The sequence below is a fragment of the Anomalospiza imberbis genome, chromosome 6 (genome assembly GCF_031753505.1).
Source record: "Anomalospiza imberbis isolate Cuckoo-Finch-1a 21T00152 chromosome 6, ASM3175350v1, whole genome shotgun sequence".
NCBI lineage: Eukaryota > Metazoa > Chordata > Aves > Passeriformes > Viduidae > Anomalospiza > Anomalospiza imberbis.
This window is the reverse complement of record NC_089686.1, coordinates 11,890,103-11,910,442: the sequence shown is the minus strand read 5'-3', so window position 1 is coordinate 11,910,442 and position 20,340 is coordinate 11,890,103. Positions and strand designations below refer to the sequence as shown.

Sequence of the window (20,340 nt, the reverse complement as noted above, 5' to 3'; positions counted from 1 at the left end):
AGAAATTGTTATTAACAAACTAAAGCCAGCAGGGTAGGCAAACTGGTGCTTTCCCCAGACAAGTTCCTCAGGCATGTCACGAATTAATTGCCTAAGGTAGAACAAAGCAGGTTTAATTATGAGTGCTTTCCTGAGCAGGAATGTTGCAATTAGTTATTTTTGAAAGCTGTCTTTATGGGGCAATTGAAATAGTATGTATATCAAGTTCCCAGCTATTATTCAAAGTGATAATTTACTGTTCCCTAAGTCAGTTCCTACTGTGTGGTTTCAAGATAAAACAGCATAATTTTTCTGAGGTATGTATCAAACATATAGAAAAAGAAGGTCTTTTGTACTAATTTTGATAGACAGTTCCCTGTTACAAAGCTAAGATACACAGGTAATTTGGTTAAATATCTTATTAAATAACAGACAAACAAATATTGTTTAATGATTAGTGGTGAAAATGTTTAAATTGATAGTGGCAGTTTTAGTAAGACCCCAACAGGTTTTCAGCAAACATTAAAAGTATTTGCACATTACCAACTTCACAGTATCTTCTTTTTCCTTACCAAGAGATGTCTGTTGCTCCAAAAACTGTTAAAAGCAAGTCCAAAACCTAAACCCTTTACAGTGCTGGACACAATATCTGGATGGATACGTACCCACATTTCACAAGTTTGGGGCTTTTTTAGATGATGAAGATGTAAACAAGTCTGTATGTCTGTGATTTTCATCTTTATTTAAAATAACAATCTGTTAAAAAACACTACTGTGAATATCCATTTGCAAGTTCTCATTTATTGCTCTATTCTGTTGTTCTTCATTTCCCAGCACTAACTGGCCTTTGTTTCTGGCTCTTTGTCCCCGTTTCTACTTGTGCTGCTCCATGCTCTTGCTCCTGCTGACTCTCTGGTTGGACTTGTCACTTCTGAGGAGGTGCCTGCTGCTAAGTATCTGCCTCCTCAGCCTCTCAGGCTGGTTCTGCCTTTTGTGTCCACTCCCCTCAATTTGACTTCATGCTACTCCTGCAGTTCCTACAGCTGTCAGGTTTCTGTATGGTTTTCCATTTCTCATTCCAGGCAGCTATTCTATTTTGTGGGTTTTTTTTCTCAGTTTAAGGTTTTATTTTTCATTTTTGCTTGTACAAAATAGCTTCATTTTCTACTTTACTAATGAACTGTAGACTTCCTTTTATAACTCTGTGAAGAAATATGCATGGTGATTTCTCCATAGAGAAAGTGGAGGATATAAATATGGAAATATCCCTTTTGGCTTTACAAAGTTTAATTGCTTTGTATATTATGCAGATTCTGAGTCTGTAAGATCTGATGAGAGCAAGTAACGCATTTGTATATTCACTATCTTTAAAAAACAGGCAGATTGCTGAGAGATGTGCAACTTTTGAGTGTGCAGGTTTACATCTTGTTGCTGTTATTACAGGCTGTGTAGGGTGCTTGCATGGCTAAGGTTCTTCATCGAATGCAAACATGATGTGTCTAAACTGTGTATTTCACAAAACCTCTGAAAACAACTGGAGCAGCTGCTGCTGCCATCCTTCTACATGCTGAGATCACAGGAAGCAGAGCTGGAAGGGACTTCAGGACATCCATGTGTAGATCCACCCTAAAGCAGGATCAGCTTGCTGAACATTTTCCCAACAGTCATAGATTTTTGAGTTTGAGGCAAGAAATCAAGAAGTTCTCATGCTGTGTTTGGTACTTGACATGATTTTTCTTTTATTGGTGAAAGTGTAAACCAGGGGTATAATTTAGGATATTTCACTGTGACACCTGAAAATTGTTTGTTTGATGTAGTTATTAAAAAAAAAATGTATCTGCAAATGCTCTGGGCCCTGAAATCAGTAGTCATTAGGTCTATAAGAGGTATCAGGTAGGCACTGAATTGCCTCACAAAGTTGGGAGTCATTTCAGGATAATGCTCCAAGCACTTTCTCTGTTCTGTTGGTATTCTAGTGACATTAGAAGAAGGACTAACCTCTGAATACACTTTGGAAGTTCAGGCAGATATGTTTTTAGCTATCTTGGAGAGAGAGATTCAGATATTAATAACTAGGAGTCTTCCCATGTCCTAGTTTCAAGGATCACCATATTCAGAGAGATGGTTTGCTTTGATCTGGCCACTTGCCTTGAAGTTTCTCTTCTCTGGAGGCAATCAGAGAAAAAAGAAAGCAAAAGTATTGATTTGCAAAATTCAAATTAGACAACATAGATACAGAATTTCATGAAGAAAGATGGAAAGAAAGGGCATTCAAATTGTTCATGTGTTCCTTAGAATAATTAAAGATATCTTAGTTTTTAAGATCCAGCTTACAGGCTGTTAAAATATTCAGAATCCTGTGGCTGATACCCATTTCTGCATGGATCTAACCCACTTTTTCTGTACAATCAAAATCTCCCCAGGTGAAACTTGCACCAATTACCCCTCCTCTTTTCCACATAACTCTTTGTAAGAAGGGAGTTTCCATCATCTTTGTAAGAAGGGCATTTCCATCATCTTTGTAGCCACCCTTTAAATATTGAAACTTGGTCTCCCCTAAACCTAAACCCTTTTTTCTCAAGGCTGAGCAAGCTCAGTTCTCTCTGCCTTTCCTTATGTAGCAGCTTCCCAGTCGTTTGAGCATCTTCACTGCCCTTCTCTGGTCTCTCTTCAGCCCGTCCCCGTGTCTTTTGTATAGCGTGGGCAAAACCGAACAGTGTCCCAAGTGTGACTTGAAAAGAGCTGATGAGAGTGGGACAATGACAATCTCTGCTGGTGATGCCCTTGTTGATGTGCCCCAGCACGCAGCTGGATTTCTTTGCTGCAGCTGTTCACTCGTGTTGAGCTTGTTGTCCATGAGGATCCTCGGGTCCCTTTCACTTTCTGGCTGGGCACACAGCTCCATCTCCTCCTGGTTGTTCCCAGGCTGTGTGTGCAGACACCTGAGGTGGTTGCTCTGTTGGTTTTCATCTTGGGAGGCAGCTAAAAGGAACATTTGTTGCTGCTCTGGTTGGCCTGGCTTGTCCCCAGCTGGTTACAATGATGTGTTTAGTGTTCCTACTTTGGACACCCCAAACTCCCTGAGTCCTTCATTTTAAAGCCTGGCTCACTGAGTGGGACAGAATCCTTGCTGCCAAGGATTCTTTTGCCTCTTCTAGGGAATCCAGAAGGGTTCATAATACTGAAGGGAGTTTGTGTAGACTCAGCTTCACATTGTGTTGTCTGAAGCTCTTTCTGGATCTTACTCTAATTCCTTGGTAATTTATAACAGACTCTTACGTATATAAATTGTACAAACTGATGCTTTTAAAAATACAATTTAATTTTCCTGTATATTGATCCATTATATTCATTGACCAAGCTACTGAAAAACACTAGTATGTCAACATTTTAAATGGAGTTACCTTTTGATGTTTTAAAATTAATATGTAATTTAATTGAGTTTATTATTAATACAAAGAGGGAAAACATAGGTTATCATGTTCTAATCTGTCAAAAAATAACAAACACTTTTATCCACTAGGTATTGAGAGTGTACAAAGCTGCAGTACAACAGACTTTGGATATACTCTTCCTCCCTGAAGGAAGAGAATTTCTTACAAGCACGGATGCAGTGAGCCGAGACTCAGCTGATCGCACCATCGTTGCATGGGACTTCCAAAGTGCTGCAAAAATCTCCAATCAGATTTTTCACGTAAGATCAGCAACTACTGTTCTTCAGGTCATGATTTAATATTTCATACTTGTCAGTGTAGGAAAAAAAGCATTTGATTTTCAATAAGATCTTGTGATGTATAAGATGTCTTTCATGTAAGCTGATGACTTTCTTTGTTTTCATACTTAACACTTAATTGTTATTAAAAAATAACCTTGAAGACTGAGAGGTCTCTTTGTGTTTAAAATATTTACATTTCAGTGCTAATTCGTTGACATCTAAGCTATTTTTAGGCAAGGACTCTGCAGTGTCGTTGTGGTTTGCCAGTGGTGCATGGTAGTAGCTGCATACCACTGCATAGTGCAGTGTTTATTTTCCCACACTTTTTCATACATTTTTCATTAGCTGCAATGAGGGCTATTGACAAATTGAGTTTAATATTCACAAAGTAATAGCAACATGATTTGTGCATATAGATACCTAATACAGAATAATCACAGGGGCAAAATTTGCATTTATCAGTGGAGGTGCAGTATTTCTCAGTCATCTAACCAAGCAAGACATTTAATGGACTAAATTGTTTAGAAAGGCTGACAGCTTCAAAGGAGATCACCAAGGCAGTTAATAGAAAATCTCAACTCTCTGGGTCTTTTTTGAAAACCCAAGTCTAATATCCTGTGTAATATTATATGATTGGATGGTGTATAGATGCTTTTTGGCTGAAATGAACAGCACTCTGCTGACAAGAGCACATAGTTGATGATTTAATGGGATTTTTTAATTTCCAGAATTGTGTCTTTGTACAATGTTGGATCTATCAATACCTAGGATAGACAATAGGAAAGGAAAAAAGAAATGACAGTGAATATATAAATTACAGACCAGAAAGGTTCAGCATCAAGGATTAACTGACAAACATGACTACAGCATCTCTGAAATGGACTTTCTCCCCCTCCTCCCCTGCCTTTCTGCACTCTGAATAAATAAAATGTGGTGATGACTTTGCAAACTCTGCTTCACCTTTCTGAATTTCATCTTTGAAACCTTTGAGGTGGGAGTGAAACCCACAGCTCTCCAAACAGATTAGATTCCAACAGGACTTGATCTATTGCTTGTCTGCATTAACAAATGAATAGCTAACAGCTCTAAAATAACCCATTACTGCAACATACCCAGCATGACAGCAGCATGCTCCTGCAGGTTGTGTCGTGCTTTCTAGTCCCATACTTCCAGACCCAGTTTCTCTGCAGAAACACACAGTAATACTTTACAGTACCCAGAACTTCCTTCCCAGTCCTTCACTTCCAAACCACACAACAAAACCAATCTGATGTTTTTCCTGCTCTACCACACAGCCCATGGTCACTGTTATCCTGGTTTTATTCATATACAAATGGATCCTACAGCCAAAGCTCTCATGGCATCAAAACTCAGCAGTCTTTAGGTCAGGCTGAAACTAGAATAGGTTTGGACCTGGTGGAAGCCTTGTGAGAGCAGTTGATTTCTGAGGGAGTCACCATGCAGAGTTTTGAAAGTAATCTAAATTTAGTCTTAAATAGGAACTGTACAGTAAAGCCAAGTCTTACTAATTACTGCAGATATTTATGAGTTTGCAGCCAGCAGCAGCCCACATCACTGTCATAAGGAGGCTAATAATGATCCTTTATTTTTTTCTTCTTTTTTTTTAATAAGAGTGGGATGGGGAAAAGTGTCTGTTTCAATCAGATGTTTTCTGTTACTGTCAGTCTGGCCAGAACTGGAAGGATGGAGGATTTGAGAAGCATACAAAGTAACATGGAAAGCACAGTATGGCTGTGGAGGAAGGGATATGGGAGAAGAAGATTCACTTCCACATATAAACTTTGGGTTTCCTTGGGCAGGAAGAGGATGATGGAGAGCCATCTGGTTGGAATTACATTTCTGGAGCTGTTCTGCAGTATAATTATGGCTCAGATGGATAGGGGATTTTGGTCAATATCTAGGAAAATAAGGTAGATGTTTGATTTATCATTTGTCCTGATGTAATACTTCTAGTGGTTTGTAGTGAGTTAAGTATCTTTATATAATGTATGTGTGGAGATGACTTGTCCTTACCTTGTCCTTCATGGGCTCTCAAATATGTCAAGAGATAACTTGAATAATTTGAACTAATCTTCTGTTTGATACAACAAAACTTCCTTTAAAATAATTTTCAGGAGCGTTACACTTGCCCAAGTCTGACCCTGCACCCAAAGGAGCCTGTGTTTGTTGCTCAGACCAACGGGAACTACATGGCTTTGTTTTCTGCCCAGCGACCCTACCGAATCAACAAAAAGAAAAGATACGAAGGACACAAGGTATCCTTCCCCACCAGGAACTCAGTATCCAAGTTTAGAAGAAAGATTGATAGCAAAGCACCTCTACTTTTTGTCTGCTAACAGAGTTTTATTATAAATCAGTGATAGATATTAATTGGCTTCATTTGTTTTCCCATGTGCCAGTCTATTTTGAATCATATGCACTCTGAAGAAAATAGTTTTTAGAAGACTTTATGAATGCTTAATGGCTTGATTAAATAAGTTTTTGATATAGCTGTGTCTTACTTAATAAAGACCTGGATAAATCTTTAGTGTGTATTTATTTAAAGATATGCAGGTTTTGTACTATATTAATTTTCAGTATTCCACAATGAACTTTTCTAATCAGCACTGTTATTGTTTTTCACAGGTGGAAGGATTTGCAGTGGGCTGTGAATTTTCTCCAGATGGAACACTTTTGGTGACAGGAAGTTCAGATGGCAAAGTGTTTTTCTACAACTATCATACTTCAAGGATTATTCGCACTTTGTCTGCACATAAAGAAGCTTGTGTGAGTGCAATATTTCACCCAGTCTTGCCATCGCTTCTTGCAACATGTGATTGGGCCGGAGAAATCAAGATCTGGCAATAACAAGCAGAGTTACTTTTTAGGTTGTCTCTCTCCTGTTAGTCTGTCAAAGGCTTAGGAAATAAGCCAGAGTATGGAATGTGAAATTCTGTTGGGATGTGTTGTAAGCAGGAGAGAGACTGTTGTCTTTTCTTCTGTGACCTCTATGTTTATGCTTTCATAATGCAGTTAAGATGTTTTTGTGTTGAGCAAAGGAGTGGTCCTACTCTCTCCCTCAACCCTGGAGACAATTTTTTAACCCTTTTGTGTCAATCTTCTGGTGCTCATCCAGTCTCATTCTGCTTTGAGCGAGAACCTAAATTTAAGAAAATTATTGCTCCTTTTATGCATCTTTTCAATGCTGCTTTCTTAGACCAGGGTTTATCACAAAATCATAGAATCATTTAGGTTAGAAAAGACCTTTAAAATGATTAAGTCCAAGCTTTAACCCAGTACAGCCAAGTCTACCACTAAACCATATCCCACAGTGCCACATCTGAAAATCTTTTAGATACCTCCAAGGATGGTGATTCCACCACTTCCCTGGGCAGCCTGTTCCAATGCCTGACAACCCTTTGGCTGAAGAAGTTTTTTCTATTATCCAATCTAAACCTCTTCTGTCAGGAGGAGACTGTTTCTGCTTGTCCTCACCAAAAGTTGAGGACATACTATTTAACAGAGGATGATGTTCACCTCAATTAATATCTATTCCATCTTCCTGAGATGTTTTTTCACACTTTTTTGAACTGGTTTAGCTCCCTGACCTGGTCACTGGAGGGTTAGAGAAGCAATACTGTACTTCAAGGCACAACAGCTTCTATGCACAAGAAGGGGGAAGGTCACATGGAAGGTGGGACTGCTTCTTCTGAAAATGGATAGTCTGTTATCAGCTCAACTTACTGTAAAATACCTTCTGAGAGTTCCAGGGAAAGGTGTGACAGATGGCTTGAACCTAATTTTGAAGTAAATATATTTGTATTTTTGAAATCCTGATGTTTAAACTTGAGTTTTAAACTTACTTTTATGACTGTATTAAAAAAATGAAACTATGTCTAAATATTTTTAAGGAAAAAATAAACTTTTTGTTAATACATGCTATCTCTGTTTACTACTTTACTCCTATTATTGTTGACAATATAGTACACAAGCTTATAATGGAGTTGATGCTTGGGGGTGAAAACATTTAACATTAATTTATTGCAGACACATATGCATTTCTCCATAGTTCTTGTTGCTTGGACACAGAAAATTATCATCATGCTATTCAGTGCAGGGGAAGTTCTTCAGCACTCAAACAGGAGTTGGGCTATTCTTCAGCAGATATAAAGTTCATTAGGCCATTACTATGTATTTGCATATATAAAGATTGTTTGTAAGTGTACTTTAAATTTATGTTCCCTAAAATTGTATTACTTGGTTCTGGAAAACATTTTATGTGCATATGTGTGTATATGTATGAAAAATAATATGTCTGTGCATCACATAAACCATATATACTCCTAATCATGACTCCCTATAAATGTGTATTATCTTGCAGTGAGTGCTGTAAGCTTGTATTGTCTTTGGTCTAGTTAGTCTGTAAAGGTGTTTTAATATACACAGGATAATTGTGCTGAGTAAATTGTCATGGAATCCAGAAACCATAGTAGCAACTTTTCCTCTGTAGCATTTTTTTATTCTTCTGATTTTTCATATTGGGCACAAATGCAAGGGGTTTCTATCCACTTTTTTTGCATGCTCAGTAAAAAAAGCTTCTTCAGAGAAAAATTTTCAGAACACCCTTGCGAACAGCAGTCGTTAATTAATTAATGAGCATAATGTACTCCATTGGTTTGTAGTTTATGCCTGTAGTTATTGCCTGTAGTAAGAAATAAGCCTATACCAATGCTGTGGGTCCAGTTATATTGTTTGAAGTCTGGACCAAGATATTGTGGCTGCATGGTTTTAATCACCTTACCAACAGCTGTGACAGGTTTTAACACAGGGCATTAAATTTAAGTGAGTGTTGCAATGAAAAAGCAACTTTTTCTTTGTTTCCCAGATTGCCCTTTATTTCTTTCTTCCTTGTTCAACAGTGGGCTGTTTAACAGGACCCTGAGGTTTTGCACTTTTCTTCACTGTACCTCTAGTATACAAGCCAGCTGTACCTTTAAATAGAAACTTGTTCAGTGGTTTTGAGTTACTCCTAATTCAAGCTCTGGGATTCTCATAAAAGTCAGGAGGAGGTCAGCTGGAAGTGAAGTAGTCCTTGCCTGTTGCTAGGCAGGCTGAATCCCAGCTGCACAGCATTTTCCAAGGGGGTGGCCCTGTGTTCTTCCCTCCTGGTGTTTTAATTCAAAATGTACTGTTACCACTTAAAAACTTTGGGCAGCCAGGTGTGTCTTATATGAGTGATGGGCAGCACTGTAATTGTTCCTGTATCTGTCCTGCTATCTGTCTCCATAGGAGATTATCTGTTATTTTGTTAAGTACAGCCTTGAGAAAGGCCTCTAAAACAAATGTGAGCTCCTGGTAGAAATGCCTTCTTGGAAGAGGCCTCAGCTGATGTGAACACTTCTGTCTATGTGAGTGAGCTCTCAGCAAACTCAGCCTCAGCGAGAGCACGTCTGGATAAAGGGAAGGTCCTGAGAAAACAGTCCTTGGAAGTCATTGCTGAGAAAAGTAACTGCATTTTGTACAATTACCCATGTTGCTTAAGTTCAACTTGTGTGCTGAGGCGTGATTCTGGTGTCTAGAATTTATCCCTCCTGAAATTTTCTTGCAGGTATAAATTGTAGATTATTTGAGGGGTGGAGAGGGAGGGAAAAGCTTAAATTTGATTAAAGGTAGTACAGAAGATAAAAGAAACTTGAAACTGTATAAGTTAGAATTGCATTTGTGTCAGATTTCCATTTCTTAATTACTTAGAAGATCCAGTCAAAGGTTTTATAATGCAATGAAATTATTTTCACAGCATAATTTTGTTAAAATCTCTTTCTAATATAAAACTGATTAAGATACAGACTGAAATTTAGTAATTGAAAATACTTCAGAAGAGTGATGTCAATTAAATTTTCATTATGATTCAAACACAAATTCTTCCTTGTTATCTTATGTAATGAACTGTAATCAAAAAAAATCCGCATTATTCCATCACTCTGCAATTGCCAAATACTGTTTGGGCTGCAAACAAGGATTATTATGGTCAGATGAAGTTTTTAGAATGTAATAAATTGTTGGTTAATTAATTTTATTCATAAAATTGTAATGTATACATTTTTGCATCTTGCTTTAGGAGAAATTTGTTTAGATTTATATAGAGGTCTCTAGGGCATCATATGTTAGAGCCAAGGCAGCATTTTCCAGCATTTTGAAATGGTCTAGACTGTGTAAATAAACAAGCCAGATTAATTTTAATCTATTTTTTACTCTACCAAAAAGTAATAATGCCAGTCTCTACCACTTTATTATTTGCTACTGGAGCATTATTAATTTGGGGTGTCAGAGGATGCAAGCTATTCAACCATCTTTATCTCAAAAACCTGCTAATTAGCAGACAGTTATTAGATTCATTGTGTTCACTCAGCTGAAATACAGTTGGTGAGTCACTATATTTCAGCTATTGGCTTCATCATAAAAATAAGGTATGGCATTACAATGGGATTACTCGTTCTGTAGGGGACAGGCAAATGTAAAGGTACAATACTACAGCAGAACAGAACAAAGCAGGCAGATCAAAAAATTGTGGGATCTCAAATTACCAATTATCCTTACATAAGGGTTTGGTCTGCACTCAACTGAAAATATTTGCTCTTCTTTTTTCAGCTAGCCTTGATCCCAGTCTCTTAATCCCAGATCCTCCTAGTCACTGCTCGCATCCTTATAATTTAATTTTCATTTTTCTGTCCTTGTCTCAGCGCCTTGTCTTCTGCATTTATAGGTATAGCAGTCTATATGCTTACACTACATTCATCTTCTCTTTTTTTTTTTTACTGTGCTCTGACTTGAGACTTTCAGGCTTTCATTCCAGCTGTTATTAGAAAGGCAGGCAGAAGTCTCAGAGCACTCTGCACTCCATTCTTGCCTGTTTTCCAGTTTTAATGAGGCTTATTACTTTTGGAGAGTCTCCCCTTTTCTTAGCCACTTCTCTGTCTGCTTCTCTTTCTATCTTTGATTACTGCTTTACTGTCTTGCAGATCCTTTTTATTATATCAGTTCCTACAAGGTTTACCTTGTCAGGACTGCACTTTTATGGGAAAGAAACCCAAAGAAACCTCACCTACCAACGATCAGAGCTATTGCCACTTAAGTGCTTTAGCTCACCCAATGTGCAAACTGTGTTGCCCTCAAATGAATTTAAGTGAGATGTGCTCTAAGACCCTATTTAATATGTCCCAGCTGGTGGGACTAGTTCAGAGTATCCTCTACCCCCCTCCAAATGCTTGTAGGTTAGATACGTTTACTCCTGTTGGCCTTACTACTTACAAATATGAATGTAGCCTCAGGAGCTTCAAAGAGTCTTTGGTGTTTTCCCCTTTCTTTGATAAATTTCTCACTGCTCTCTTCAATACTCACCTCTCTGTGCAGAGTGGCCATAGTCTGATGTTTTCACACTTCAAAGAATTAAAATGCAGGGAGTTAGTTTATGAGGGAAAAAAAAAAAAAGCAATTTTAGAGGTGCTTGATCTCCAGTGGCAGTAGGATGAGCTGGCCCTGCCCCAGAGCTTGATGAAACCTGCCACATGTGCAGAATGACTCCCAGCTGGGACAGAGCGGAACTCAGCTTATCCACTTCCCTTTCCCGGTCACTGGCTATCCTACATAAGCTTATTTAGAAGCCTACTAGAATGTACCTAGGTACTGCATGCAAATGATAAATTTTCATCCAAAGGTAATTCTCACTGCATTTTCACAATTTTGCATAAGTGCTTCTTAAAATCAATCTAAAAACTTTTTCAGGAAGACTTTGGAGAAGATTGAAGTTCACCAAGGTTGGAAGTGCCTGAAGTTATGGTCCAGACAGTTTCAGCTAGATCCATTTGTCTCCCATTTCCATCAGCAGGGCAGCAAAACTCAGGTATCATTCTGAGGAAGATTTCTACTGAGAAATTGTTTGAAGTGCATCCTTAGGAGAGTGGCTTATGTAACAACTTGTGCTTAAGTGTACCTTCTCTGGTACAAACCAGCTTACATGAGAAAGCAATTTCCCTATTTTCAGATTCCTACCACTTTTTTATAAGCAAGTAGCAAAGAATTGCGTCTGAATATAATTTAGATGTAACTTCACCATGAACTATGTTATTTTTATGTTTTATTGTGTAACATCTTCTTTTGTTGGCTTGCCGTTAAGAGTTGTAAGTAAATTCCAGAGCTCTTCCACCTCATGGTCCATAGGAAATTATTTAAGTTGAATATAAGGTAAAGAATATAATAGCTTATACATATGTTATAATTTTTATAGATATATATAATAGACAAAATAAAGTATTTTGATTAATTCCCTTTCCTTGCTTTTTTAATCCTCGCTAAGGCAAATTCTTGTTTTTAAAAAGACTTTCTTATAAATCAAGATAAAAGATCTGGATGGTTAGTTTGCACATATTTACTATTTGTTTTAATGCATGGAACTACTTGAAATGCAGACATGAAATGCAGTTCAAATCACGTATTGCTTTCAGTACAAAAATGAAAATGTTTATTATGCCATTAATATGATACATGCAATCTGTGAACTGTAGGCATGTCATGGACTAATTTTTCTTTGTTGTAACCTCAAACAGGTAATGTTTTGACCAGCTATCTGGGTAAAAGCCATGAAGTGACCTCTTAATCATATCCAAAATCTCATCTTTACTCTTCTCTGGGCAGCAGCCTGGCTGGGCTGTGGGGTGACCTGAGAAGAGCTTCCACTTGTCAAAGTCTCCTGTCACCATACAGGGGTAACTTCATGGTCCATTCCAGATGGGGAAGCCTTGCTGCACTCCTCCTTTGAAGCTGCAAGGTGGGACTGGGACAGCCTCTAGCTGATAAACCTGCCTCTTGGCTGTGTAATTTTCTCAGACTGCATTGCCATGCTAGCCACAGCCAAGAGCTTTTCTTTGGCCTGTACTGCACTTCTAAAAACCAACATAAATTTGCTGTAATTTGTGGCTGTGCTTGCAGGGCAACATTTCAGCACTTCAGTGTTCAGTTAGTAACTCTGGAACTGCTGCAGCAGTCCGGTCACGGCTGCTTCAGTGACAGGTGAATTGCAAAATTCACTTGAGAAGCTGTGTACTTCCTTGGATAATTGGCATTTTGGAGCTTTATGGAGAAGGCAGTGGAGACAACATGCCATTATTAAAATAAAGACAATGCTTTTGGGATTCCAGGTTCTGGTATAATTTACATTTGGACCTCTGGTCTCTACTTCAGAAGTGCAATTTTAAACAATCTTTTTACTAATGAAGTATACAATGTTTTCCTAGTTTTTCAACATAATAGCTGAACTGCCACATTAATTATGCATCTTTGGAGATTTTTGTTATTTGGTGCATTTTGAATGTCCTTCAGGGAGAGGGAGGTTTGCAAGTCTGGCAAGGTTTCTCTGAGGGAATAAGAAATTGCTCCTCATACTTTCCCAGTTGCTTATAATAAGTTGAATGCTGTCTGGTGCAATGAACTAAATCCACTGGAGTAACAGAAAATGTGTCCCTTTTTTGAAAAAGAAGAGTGTTCTTGGACCTGAGCTTAAGTGCTTGCATTTTGATCAACAGTTATGGGTCAGCACTTTCATACAAAATCCTCCGTTCTAATTTGGATGTGCTCACAGAAATTAGTCAGGGGAGGCTTAGTTTAGATATCAGGAAAAGGTTTTTCACCCAGAGGGTGGTCAAGCACTGGAACAGACTCCCCAGGGAAGTGGTCACAGCACCAAGCCTAACAGAGTTCCAGGAGTGTCTGGACAATTCTCTCAGGCCTATGGTGTGACTCTTGGGATGTCCTGTTGTAGGTTGGGTTGGTTTACTTAGGGATTTTAATAAATGTTAGTTAGGTTGGTTCTCTGTACCCCTATTTTCTCTCACAATGGTTTGCATCAAGCTGTGTGCCACGGGAGCTCTTACATGTCAATCTTGTAGCCACTCCCTGCTTCTTCACAGAAAGTTCTGTGTCAGTCACCCCACCTTTGCATTCCCATTTGTCCCAGAACACTGTACCCACCTCTGTTATGTTCCCATGGGTTGTTATGTTCTGTGTCACTCCCCTGTTGTCTGTCCCCATTGGGCGAGGGGGTTTTCCACCCCTGTCCGCCTCCTCCCTATTTAACCCTTTCTCTGTCCCGGGGCCATTTTGCCCTGCACTGCGCTGGGAACGGCCGCTCTGACCACTGCTGCGACCACACGGGAAATAAAACTCCTCAGGCTCGCCGGCAAATTGTGCCTCTCTCTCGTCCCTTTGTTACCTCTCAGCGTGAAGCTACCAAAGCTGCGAACCCACACCGGGACACTCCGCAACCCTGGAGTGCCTGTCCACGTGGCAGCTACAGTCTCTGCAAGGGCAGCTCTAGCCAGGCTTTCCTGCTGCCTGAGGCCGTAGCGGGTAAAAGCCGCGAGGTCCTGCCAGGAGCTCAACTTGGTGATTGTGATGGGTCCCTTCCAACTCAGAATATTCAGTGACTCTATGATTCTATGTGATACTTGACATGTGAAGTGGCTCCTGGACTTGATGTTCCACCAAATGGAAACTCCTACTTTCCTGGTTCAATGAGTCTGTTTGGGCCTTGGCACTACAGAGATTGCGTTGCTCTTCACATTATGTTGCTGCAGGAACATATAACAGGGAGCCCTGAGCCTCCTTTCCTCCCCCTATTCCCTACCCTCCTGTTTTCCATATATTTTAAAGGATGCTTAAGCATTCCCTTGGGAACTGCACTCCTAAAAAATGAGGATAATGACCTTTTCATTGTGTTTTAAACTGCCTTTTACTTAGGTGTCTGTCAAGGGAGTAATTTCAGAGAAATTGTATTCTTCATAATCTGCCCTGAGACCTGATAGTACCATTTTAATTTGAGTTAGGAAGCCTAGCTGTACTTAGCTTTTCACCAAACTCCTCTACTTTAATAAACTCACATTTAGTTTTGCATTAATTATTCCTGAACCTGAGATCTTCCTGAAAGGTGACAACTGAATGAACAAATAGAAAATATCTTCATGAGAGATCTTGTCAGAGGAAAATTTTGGCAGTAATTTGAGTAAATTACAGAAAAAATATCAATGGACTCTTCAGATATTTTCTAGAGGGATGTTATTTTTTTTCATAACATAAGGACTCATCATTTGCTTCTCAAAATTGATAGCTCTGTTTTTATTTTTAACATTCATAATTAGACATTAATTTGCTCTCTGAATGCTTACATTTCAAATTCTACAATCATTCCTTTTTGAGCAAGTACTACTCTGAATCTCTGGGAGAAAAATTCATGACGATTAAGTATATTTGAAGTGTTACAACATTATCTGGGTGATTTATTTTTACATTCACGTGGGACACAGTCCCATCCATGAAGTCACTGTAAGAGTGTAGGAATTCAAATAAAGGCTTCCACAGAACATCACTGTACAGGTCTAACCCTCACAACATCCTACACTAACCTTTCTGCTTTTAAATATAACTTTTGCAATACATCTCAAGAACTATTTTAAATTGCCTCATGTTTTCTTGGGTGTTTTTTCCCCTCTGCTGCTTCTATTATTTCTCTGTCATTCCTCAATTACTCCTCAGGACAATGATTCAGGACATCTTTGAATGCCTGTGATGCACCTTTCCCTTCATGGGCACAACCACAAAGCACCCTGAAAGACTCAGCCATCAGATTTTTCTGGCTTGTAGAGAACATGCTGAAGTGTGGTGGGAGTATTTGTGGCTGGAACATTGTTAAGAACATATCAATACAAGAGCGACATCCCTGATCCATCTGTTTGGAATGCCATCTCCCATGAAACAAATAACATGATGTTGCTTTGTGAAGCAGGAATACATGAAACACATTATTTCCTGTTCATATAGATGTGATGCCTAGTTTTTCAGAAAATAGCCTCTCATCCAGGCAGCTTTTTAGGAACATTATCTAGTGTTATGACATGCAACCAGTGAGATGATAAACTTGATTTCTCTTTAATACCTCTGTTACCTATTGGTGCATCTAGGATGTAGGTGGTAGACTTAAACCTCTTCTGTTTTAACACACTGTAAAGGCAAAAAAAAAAAGTATTTTTAAAATTGGATTGATTATAGAATAAGAGGTTCTGAAGTCTTGCCCACAGAACGCCAATTCACAAGAGAAGGTATCAGGGTGAGAAAAGCAGAATGCATTTGCCACTTGTCGCTGTAGCTTCCCAGATGTGGGGTTTCATTTCAGATCCCATGTGCTGGAAGGCTGAGTGCCAGAGCAGTGTCCTCTTAACAACAGAGCCAGCTCTGTCTGAGCAATCTGTTGTGCCTGGACAGCTCTCACAGGGCTCCTCACCATTGTGCAGAGGGAAGTGGGAACTAGAGGAGGCTGGAAGGTGAACGTTTGAGTGCTCAGCACTCTCCTGCATCATTAGGCAGCTGAAATACCCTTGTGATGGCTACAGGGGAGACCCTCCACTGGACTGGCCACAGGTATTTGTAATTGAAAGTTTCTGCTGCATTTGCATGGGGTTTCTCAAGCTTACTTTGGAAATTGTCCTTGCAAGGTTTTGGAGAATCACAGAAAGGCTTGGGTTGGACAGGACCTTAAAGCCCATATAGTTCCACCCCCCTGCTATGGGCAGGGACACCTTCCACTAGACCAGGTTGCTCAAGGCTCCATCCAGCCTGGCCTTGAGCACTTCCAGGGCTGGGGCATCCACAGCTTCTCTGGGTAACCTCTTCCTGTGCCTCACCACCCTGACCCTCTAGTAAAGACTTTCTTCCTAACGTCTAATCTAAATCTCTCTTCTTTCAATTTAAAATCAATATTCCTTCTTGTCCTATCACTATATAAAATGTTGTTCTCCCTCTCTTTTATAAGACCCTAGTAGGTACTGGAGGGCCACACAGATCTCCATTGAGCCTTCTCTTCTCCAATCTGAATAGCTCCTGCTTTCTCAACCTTTCCTCAGGGGCTCCAGCCCTTGGAGAGTTCTCATGGCTGTCCTCTGGATCCTAACAGGTCCCTGTCTGTGCTGAAACCAGGATATACTCCCCACTAGTTGCGTAGTTTACATGGTCCCAAGGCTCAGGCACAGGGTGAGGTGTTTATTTACACACCTTTATCCAAGATTCATCTAAGCCTGTGACAAAACTGTCCCTCTGCAGAAATGCTGGGAAGCAGAAAAAAAGGTACTATTTGGAGAAGGAAAGCAAACTGCTATACACTTTTGTAGTGCAGTACTGTTTTCAGGAAGTGTTTTGAGCATTTTAGTGCAATAAATAAAAGAAATAGAGCTAATAGGTTGCCTTGAATCTCTGTTATGAAGAGGGAAATAATAAGCAGGTCTCATATTCCAGGAGGCTGAACACATTAGATGTCAGCCTGACATAATGACATCTCTGCTGTGGGCTGCAACCGTCTGAGGCAGGAGTACCTCCTACAAAGAGAGCAGCAACCAGGGAAACCCATTCTTCATCTTTCAAGGAATTACACTGCTTAACAGACACATTTGTTTCCCATAGTAATGTTATTGTAGTTTTCTCTACTGATTATTTTCAATGTTTTAATTGGGCTTTTATTTGTGTGTTAGCAGTCTGAATTTATTGTCTCTTCCATGCCTGGGGTAAGAAGTGTATACCTTGCTTTTATAATACAGCCAATTCACCTCTCAGGTTTCAGACCAAATGCTCTTGCTGCAGGATTGGAACTCATCTAAATTACTAATAAAATAATTTCAATCTAAATGAAATTGTCAGAATGTAATGATATACTAATATATGTGTAAAGTATAAGTACTGGGAATAATACATATAAATCTGTGAGCTGCATGGTGGTAAATATCTTCCTCCTATTAAAGATGTGGGCACACATGCAAAGATAAATGACTGGCCCAGCAAAAATCTCTGCTGTTTTTCTAGGCAAACAATCCCAACACAGCAGTCCAATGGAAAATCATTTGTTAACTAGAATTCAGAACAGTCGCTGTAGCTGCTGGGAGGGTTATGCTGACAAGGATCAAGATCAGTAGTTTATCTACAGTTTGTCTAAATTTGTCTAAATTCCTGAATAATTTCAATGTGATTCAAATGTGTAAGGCAATTAAATGTGACATTCCATGGCCAGAGAGCACAGTCTGTGTGTCTTCAGTAGGTTTAAAATAAGCCCTAAAGCCTTTATAAGGCTCGGTGCGTAGGAAGTCTCTAGAATGGCTAGAGGCATGAATTGAATGACTGTAAATAAACTGTGGCATGAAAACTTTCACTACTGCTCAGGGAGGAGAGAAAATTCTGATGAATGTTGAAATCATAACATTTGAATGCAGGTGGTAGCTCCTGCCTGACACACACAGGGCTGGAGCTGAGGAAAACTGATTAATTCAGCCAGCACAATGAGGGAAAAGCCTCACTCTGACACTGCCATTAAATAGGAAACATTTTGACAGGTAAGTCAAGTTATGCTATATGTTTTTTTCATCACTGTTGTACATTTCTGAGGAGCTGCTGCCCTGGTGCCTGCTCTGCAGATGTGGTTCTGCAACATCAGGGGACACCACGATTTTCTCAGGTCTGCCCTGTGAGCCCACTGGAAAACAGAATCCTCTTCTGATTTCCAGTCTCTATTTCTTGGACAATGGGAAGCAGACTCAACAATAATAATGGCAAGATAATTGTAGCCATGATCCTGAAGGTCTGGGAGGTTCCCAGGCTTGGTTGCTGTTTCTCCCTTATTTTCTGATGGGCCTGACTTCATTCTGTTGTCTGTTCGTTGCTGTGCAATGCTAGGCTAGCATTGTGTACCCCAAGACATGAAATGGAAACATGCTTCCATCTCTCTCTCATGCTCTTGCCTTACTTTTTACCTCCTCCCACATCCACCAAGTATTCACATCTGTCCCTTGTGCTATGCATGCCACAGATTTCAAAACCTGCCCAGACAGTCCATGGAATCTCCGTCGCTGATGTAATGAGGGAATGCTGCTGTGTGGATACAACTATTCCTACAGCAACTGTAGAGCAACTGGGAGCCTTAAAGGCATCATAGACTTGTGCTGGTTCAGATGGGATCAAAATCTGGCTGTCACCAGCCTCTGAAAGAGTGGCTGAGAAAGAGACTTGGCTAGTTGCTATCTACCAGCAATGTTGCAGTCATGGGGCTTCTTGCAGGCTGTTGCCAGTTGTGCAGCTCCTGCACAGAGTGAGTGTGCTCTGCAGTAAGTGGAAAGCCTTTCTCAGTTGGGGGGTACTTCCTTATCACCTCCTTAGCAGCTACACCAGTGCAGTCCAATGGGCTCTCCAAACAGTCCTGCTTCTTTGAAGTCTTCCCTGTTCTGTTGTTTGCTTGGGTTATTTCTATTTCTATTGCTATTTCTTTCAACAGCTGCATGAAGCTTTATCTGCTCAGCAGGATGATATCCAGAGCAATTCCTAAGTATCAGTGTCTAGCTAGTGTGGATGGCACTAATGGAAGAAGGTGCAGATGTGCTAAGGAACTTTGTGGCCAGAGTGCCTTTTTTTGAATAGATCTTTTTTTTTTGTGTGAATTGATAAATAGCTTTGGCTTGCAAGTGAATATAAATATAAAATGCAGAGTGTTGAGAAATATGATACATGCAGTGTCAATGTCTGTGGAAAAATGAGGTGGAGCCCAGCTGTTCTGTAGTAATTTCCAAATACTGTATGCTGAGGCTTTTGCTCTTTCAGTTTAAGAAGCTTTACAAGGAGAAAGGCCTAGCAAGGGAAAGGGAGAGCCCAGGGTAATAATGGACTTTCTTCAAACACTGGCACTTCAAATAGTCCCCTTCATTTCTCTGTATGTATACATAGGTTTGAGGTGAGGCATTGTAGCCCAGAGACTGACCTATGAATAGGAAATGTTCATTTCACATCCAAAAGTGGGGAGTAGACTAAGGATAAGAAAATATGGTATTTGGTAATGGTAGGCAGGTAATGCAATATGCATGGCCTATGCAATTATAATCAAGGGACTATTCTGTCAAGTACTGTATAATCAAGTAATAAGAGACAATCCATCCTTCATAAGACTAAAAGATAAAAAGATAGAAGAATTATCCTAAATTTTTATAAGGATAAATAGAAATGTTGGACAAATTACCTATTTGGAAGGGCTTGGGAGTTGTGTGTGCATTTTCATGAGTTGTAACTTAGGTTGCTTGAGTGGGAAGAACACTTTCTCTCTAAACAAAGCAGAAATTTAAAGCTCAAAATAAAGCCGTCTTAGAAGTCAGAGACAAGTGGAGTTATGAGCTGAAGCAAGAAATCAAGTTTAATTGGTGTCATCTAGAGTGCCAAAAAGTGCATTTCATCTTCATCATCAATAGAGAATAAAAGAAAAGTAAAAGGCAGTCCAAACATATTTTAAACAAAATAATTGTTTGGGGTCTTTGCAAAGTGTGACTTTACTGGATTTGTTGTGCTCCCACACCTTGGCTTTCTGGACTCTGAAATCTCAGTAATGAGCTGTTTACTGACATTCTTTTCAATTAGACCATTTCTCCTTGAGTAGCAAATGTTATTCTGTTAAACTGATTTAGTTTCAGGATTGTTTTTCCCTACTGACACACGTCAGGTGTTTATAGGCAGGACTGACAGCTCTAGCAAAAACCCCCGTATCACTACAGCTTGCAAAACATGATTTTTTTTTTTTTAAA

The 20,340-nt window shown here is 39.5% G+C and overlaps 1 protein-coding gene across 1 annotated transcript in view; it reads left to right on the top strand.

Annotated features, from left to right (window-relative positions):
- WDR25 (WD repeat domain 25) overlaps nucleotides 1-7,627 on the top strand; it is a 56,896-nt gene extending 49,269 nt beyond the window's left edge. Inside the window, exons 4-6 of the mRNA XM_068192441.1 lie at nucleotides 3,503-3,673; nucleotides 5,830-5,970; nucleotides 6,341-7,627. Coding sequence (XP_068048542.1) covers nucleotides 3,503-3,673; nucleotides 5,830-5,970; nucleotides 6,341-6,562 — 534 coding nt within the window. The 3' untranslated portion in view covers nucleotides 6,563-7,627. The remainder of the gene's footprint in view (nucleotides 1-3,502; nucleotides 3,674-5,829; nucleotides 5,971-6,340) is intronic.
- The last annotated feature ends 12,713 nt before the right edge of the window (nucleotides 7,628-20,340 follow it).